This window comes from Suricata suricatta, chromosome 12, assembly GCF_006229205.1.
Source record: "Suricata suricatta isolate VVHF042 chromosome 12, meerkat_22Aug2017_6uvM2_HiC, whole genome shotgun sequence".
NCBI lineage: Eukaryota > Metazoa > Chordata > Mammalia > Carnivora > Herpestidae > Suricata > Suricata suricatta.
Window position 1 is genome coordinate 9,656,399 of NC_043711.1, and position 6,193 is coordinate 9,662,591.

At 52.7% G+C, this 6,193-nt stretch overlaps 1 protein-coding gene and 1 long non-coding RNA gene across 2 annotated transcripts in view; one reads left to right on the forward strand and one right to left on the reverse strand.

The window, feature by feature from the left end:
* DNAJB1 (DnaJ heat shock protein family (Hsp40) member B1) overlaps positions 1-631 on the reverse strand; it is a 3,563-nt gene extending 2,932 nt beyond the window's left edge. Inside the window, exon 1 of the mRNA XM_029917282.1 lies at positions 350-631. Within this exon, the coding sequence (XP_029773142.1) occupies positions 350-560 (211 nt within the window). The 5' untranslated portion in view covers positions 561-631. The remainder of the gene's footprint in view (positions 1-349) is intronic.
* A 156-nt stretch (positions 632-787) lies between these two features.
* LOC115273951 lies at positions 788-2,949 on the forward strand. Its single transcript, XR_003901018.1, has 2 exons — positions 788-1,023; positions 2,144-2,949. It is a non-coding gene; the product is annotated as an uncharacterized LOC115273951 (long non-coding RNA).
* The last annotated feature ends 3,244 nt before the right edge of the window (positions 2,950-6,193 follow it).

The window sequence follows — 6,193 nt, forward strand, 5'->3', positions numbered from 1 at the left end:
GGGGAGCCCCGACCCGCGGGGCCGTAGCGCCACCGGCCCGGCTAAGCCCGTCCCCCTTTCCCTCTGCACCCGCACCCCAGGGCCCGCTCGGGGACGTGGGCGGAGGCGCCTAGGGAGGGGCAGCCCCAGACTTGCTAGAAGCTTCTGGGCAAGCCCAGCGGCCAGGACTCCTCCTCCCATCGGGCGGCCGCCAATCCGAGGACGGAGGCCCGCGTGGCCGGAGGGCGGGGGCTGCTAGCCCACCGGGACCGGGGCGTACCCCCCGGGGATGCCACAGCCTGGCCACCGGGCCTCGGCTTCCCCTCCCGTCAAACGGCGGGGGCGCGCCCCTAGGCGCGCGTGCACGCACCTTCTTCCCCGTAGCGGTCGAAGATCTCGCGCTTGCGCGGGTCGCTGAGCACGTCGTAGGCCTCGGCGATCTCCTTGAACTTCTCCTCGGCGCCGGGCTCCTTGTTCTTGTCTGGGTGGTACCGCAGCGCCTGGCGGCGGTAAGCCCGCTTGATTTCCTCGTCCGAAGCGCCGCGGGCCAGGCCCAGCGTCTGGTAATAGTCCTTGCCCATAGCCCCCGCCTGCGGCCCGCCGCTCAGCTGTCGCCGTACCCCGGCTTCGCCGCCGCCCCGTCCCGGACTCTATATACCCGTCCGGCGGAAGCTTCCAGAGCCCGCCAGCCCCCTCCAGAACCTTCCGCCCCGCCCCCCGCGCCGCTCCGACCAATCGCCGCTTCCCAGTCTGCGACGCGCGACTTCCGGGGCGGGGCCACGTTGCCAACGGCCGCCGGCCCGCGGCCACGCCCCTTCCCGCTACACCCTCGGCAACGCCTCCCCGCGGCGCGCGCACTGAGCGACGGACGCCTCGCTCACTCTCTGTGGGGAGCCAATCGGGACCTTCTTTCACCGCCTCTGCTGACCCGGCCTGCGGCGGGTCCGGTCCGCACCCTGGGTCAATAGGTTTCGACACTGCGCTCGGGAAAGGGGCGGGGCTGGAGGCGGCCACTCCCCTCAGAGCTGCTCCGCCCTTCCCCAGGTGACCGTAGAACTGCAAGCCCACAAGTCACAGGGTCCCGGGGGTGGGTTCCTCTCCTGGTGATTCTGAGGAAGTTGACTAACCTTTCCTTGCCTCAGGTTTCCCCCCATCACCCCAACTTCTGTAACGTGGGAATAAAAATACCCACCGCTCTCTTGACCGTGGGTAGAATGCGATTGGGAGCCCCAGGACTGTCCCTGTTGTCACCATACAGGTCCTCATAAAGCAGGGTGAGGTTCCAGGACTTCCCTGGAGTAATCTTCCAGGAAAAAGGCTCCTCGTGCCTTTCGCTCTCCCTCCCACTGAAATCTGAAATTATTTCGTTCTTTGGCTCAATCCACCACCCTCCCAGCCCGCAGTTGTCAGTGCCTGGTCTCCAGCCCTGGGACAGTATCTGGTGCCCGGTCACAGCGGACGCTTCCTAAGTATTCCTGCCTGTTTTTAATGCATCTGCTTCATTTTTCTCCCCCACAACATTTATGATTTCGGGGGACATGGGTGTGTCATACACCCCTAGGGGCCTCCATTTCCTCGTCTGTGGGCAACATGATCCCCTTTGGCTCTGAGCGTCTGGGGTGCCTGTGGTCAAAGACAGGGCTGAGGGGGAAAGGAGGCTCAGAAAGGGGTACCACCGGAGAAGGCCATAGGTAAGAAGGGGTTGGCAGTGGTGGTGGCTGAGGCGGAAGGTTCCTGGAAGAACTGCTTGGGGGGTCAGGGTGGTGTGAATCTGGCCCTGGAGCCAGACGGCAGGTTTCATGAGTTCCAGTACTTCCTGGCTGCATGATCCTGGGCTGGTTACTGAGCCAGGTGGGGCCTCAGTGTCCTCATCTGTACAGTGAGGGCAGCAGTTGTACCTGCCTCACAGGGCTTTGAAACTGACATGAGTCGGGGCACGGGGGTGACTCAGTCGGCTCAGTATCCGACTTCAGCTCAGGTCGTGATCTCACAGTTTGTGAGTTTGAGCCCCACATTGGGCTTGCTGCTGTCAGCGCCATGGAGCCTGCTTTGGATCCTCTGTCTCCCCCTCTCTCTGCCCATCCCATGCTTGCTCACTCGCTCACTCTCTCTCTTGCAAAAACAAACATAAAAAAAAAAATTGACATGAGTCAACATTTGTCAGGTGCCCAGGACAGACAGAGGAAGCCCCATCAAAGGGATGGCTGTCTTGTCGAATGATGGGCTGCTGATCGACCCCCGCCCCGGCAGCACCACAGCAAAAAGCTTCTAGAGTTGGTCACCCTTGTGCCAGCTGAGACTTCTGAGAAAGAAGGCCATGGCTTTCCCCTGCTTTCCGGCTGTGAGGTTCGGACCATCCTTGGCCACTCGCTGACCCCACCAAGGGTAACTGTTGTCAGTAAGGACTGGATTAGGACACACACTGGCCAACCAGATGGATCTGGGGTGGGCATCCATGAGCACAGCACAGCAGGGTCCTGAACCATCAGAGGGGTGAAATAATCCAATTTTTTAAAAAGTTACATAAATAAATAGCCAGAGAGTCATCATCATGAAGGAAAACCCAGTGCTTGTGGACTTCCTCCCCTTACGTGCTAGTATTTTATAGTATAGATTTAATTTAGAGTGACAAATTTGGCAACCGCCAAAGGTCTTGACATGGCTTTGGGTGTCTTTGGATCTGGAGGCAAACATGGGGCCGGAGACTCCCTCTTCCTTGCGTAGGCCTGGGTCATGTTCAGGAATTTTTGTTTAACCCCAATGTATGCAAAATAGCCCCAACACCTCTCCTGGGGATTTTTTTTTGACCTGGACACTCATTGGACACTTCAAAATGTTATTGGAAAAGTAGCCTCTGCAGAAACCTCAGCAGATCTTGAGCTCTCAACTCGGAGAAGATGGGATGTTTAATTTTATGCATCCGTTTGGCTAGGCCAGATGTTCGATTAAACAGTAATGTGTTATTCTGAAGGTATTGTGTAGATGTGGTTAGTGTAACATGTAGACTCAGTTGATTTAAGTATAGGAGATGACCTGGATAATGTGGGTGGGCCTTGTCCAATCAGTTCAAAGTCTTTACAAGCAAATAATATTTAGGTTTCTCTGAGGAAGAAGCATCAGTTCCTGGCCAAGAGTTTATAGCCTGCTGGTCCACCCTATGGATTTCAGACTTGCCTAGCTAGTGCCCACAATCATGTAAACCAATGCCTTGAAACACATCTATTTCATATAAATGTATATATTTTTGGAAAATTTTCTTTAAATGTTTGTTTTTGAGAGAGACAGAGAGCACACAAGGAGGGGAGGGCAGAGAGCGAGGGAGACACAGAATCCGAAGCAGGCTCCAGGCTCTGAGCTGTCAGCAAAGAGCCCGATGTGGGGCTGGAACTTGACCTGAGCCAATGTCAGATGCTTAACTGACTGAGCCACCCAGGCGCCCCAAAATACATCTCTTAATACACACACACACACACACACACACACACACACACACACTGACAAGCACATATGTTCTGATTCTATTTTTTTTTGGAGAACCCTGACTGAGAGAAGAACAAAACAGGTGAGCCCAGAGTCATTCAGCCTCAGCTGAAATGCTGGACCCACTATTTACTTACTTACTGCCTGTGTGATCTTGCACCACTTGCTCAGACATGTCTCCTATAAAATGGAGATAAGAGTGAGATCTTACCTCCCAGGGTTGCTGTAAGGATGAACTTGAGAGGCACCCGGAAATAAACATTATAACAGCTATTACTGACATGGCCTTACTATGTGCCTAACCAGCTCCAAAGGTTTCATACATATTAACTCATTTTATTATTTTATTTAAAATTTTTTAATGTTTTATTTATTTTTGAGAGAGAGAGAGGGGAGGGGAGGGGCAGAGAGAGGGAGACGCAGAATCAGAAGGAGGCTCCAGGCTCTGAGCTGTCAGCACAGAGTCTGACGCAGGGCTCAAACCCACAAACCATGAGATCATGACCTGAGCCAAAGTCGGACACTTAACCGACTGAGCCACCCAGGCGCCCCATATTAACTCATTTTAATCCTTGCAATAATCCAGTAGGGTGGGCCTAGTGGTATCTGCATTTTGCTGTGGAAAAACTGAGGCTCTGAGAGGTCATGGGACTTGCCTGAGGTCGCCCAGTGACTAAAATGCCGAAGGGTAACGTGTTCAGCACACTCAGTGTTAATGGGTAAGCCCTCAGCTTGTGCTAAATGTGATTCACATGATGATAAAGGCTGAATTTTTAAGGGACGCATCGCCACTACTTTCAACATTGCTTTTCTTCATTAAAAAGACCTTCAAAAGCACTACAGCCAAAGGAGCCAACGATCTCACCCCTGGTGGCACATCCACGTGAAATAAAAACCCGTGCTCCCATAAAAGGCCAGGAGCGAATGTTTCTCAAAGCGTGATGTGTTACCAACAGCCATTAAAACCTAAATGTCCTTCAGTGGGTGAATGGATACACAAACTGTGGTCTAGCCACATGATGGGATACTATTCAGCCATAAAAAAGGACCGAGCTACTGGTACAGAAAACAAGGCAGATGAACCGCAAATGACTTATAGTAGTGAAAGGAGGCAGGTTCAGGAGGTGACTGTGATTCCATTTTATAAGACATTCTGGGAAAGGTCAAAAAGTGTTGGGGCCGAAAACAGATCAGTGGCTGCCAGGGGCTGGGATCTGCTACAAAGGGATATGGGGGAGTTTGGGGCAGGGGTTGGGGGGATGATGGAAGTTCTTCTACATCTTGAGTGTGAAGATGGCGACACAGCTATATGTATTCTGAGCTGTACCCTATAAAAGGTAAATTCTACTCTATGTAAGTTATAGCTGAGTAAAAAGAAAAAAATCCTATGGACTTAAAGAAGGCAAGAGAGGGTAGGACTTGGGAGATCTCTCTCGGGATTCCTGGCACAGTGGAAAGTTGCTAACCAGCCCTGGCTTGTCTGCTCTAGGCTTCACCTTCCCTCACACAGCTCTGAGCCAGCTCCATCACATACCCGGAAACAAGCCAAGTCAGGTTCCCAGAGAGATCAAGATCCTCCCTTACTCGCATGTGGGAAATACAGAAGGAGCCTGGGAGACAGACAGACACACCGGAGTGTCATCATCCAAAGGACCCCGGGTTCCATCAGACCCGAGATCCAGGGAGCCCCCGCTCATCCTTCGGTGTGGCCACTGCACCAGACTTTTCTGCAGTTTCCCCTTGGGAAATCGCCTGAAGGGGCTTGTCACAGTTGGCACAGCAAACTCGAACTGGGACTGTTAATGAATTAGCCGCTGTGCTGGGGAAGCTGGGGGCACAAGGAGGGTCTAGCTGTCCCTTAACTGACAGGCACAGCGAGAGCCTCAGTACAGTATCATGAATGGTTCGGACAGTCTTGAATGGCCAGACATGAATGGCCAGTCTTCATTCCGAAGGTGGGTATTATTTCCGCTGACAGCCTGGCTCCTGGAAGCCAGATGAGGCCAATAAGGGGTCCTTGCACTTGCAATATCCATGAAAAACAAAGAGGAATTCTCCTTTGTGGGCTGGATCCTGCCTTTCTATGAGCTTCCTGTGGGTGAGGGGAGGGTGGAAATTATTCGTGGGCCCTTGTTGGCACACGACATCGTAGGATCACAAAGTGATTTTGTGCCTCTTGAGTGAGTGTGGGGCTCAGGAAAACAGCCTCGAAAGGTAGATCCCAAGAGGTTCTGAGTCCATAGGAATGTGTGTGGACTCTCTCCAAAATGACATCTATTTGGACCCCACACACCTTACCTGCCACAACGCAGCGCTGGGGAAGACAGGACCCAGCCCACATTAGAGAAGCTGGAAATTGACAAAGGAACAAAACACGTTAGATTGTAGGAGTTCAAATGTGCCCCTGAGCAACTTCACAGATGTTTCAAGCAATTCATCTTGGTAGGGTTTTAACTGTTGGGTTCTATGATTACTCCCCTGTCCCCACTCAGTGAGGGCAGGGAGTGAAGCCCTCAGGACACAAAGGATCTCAAGATACCCAGCCTTCGTTGCCAATAGAAAACAATCTGTGTTTTTGAAAGCACAATTATAAAACACCTTTAGGTTTTCATCTCTTTTGCCCAGATAGACCTGGTGGAAAAGACCTGGTGTATTTCTGAGGACTACATCCTTAGCTTCCTTTACTGGGTGTCACAGGTCCCCAAAAGCTGTAGCTTCAGAAGTTTCCAGAACT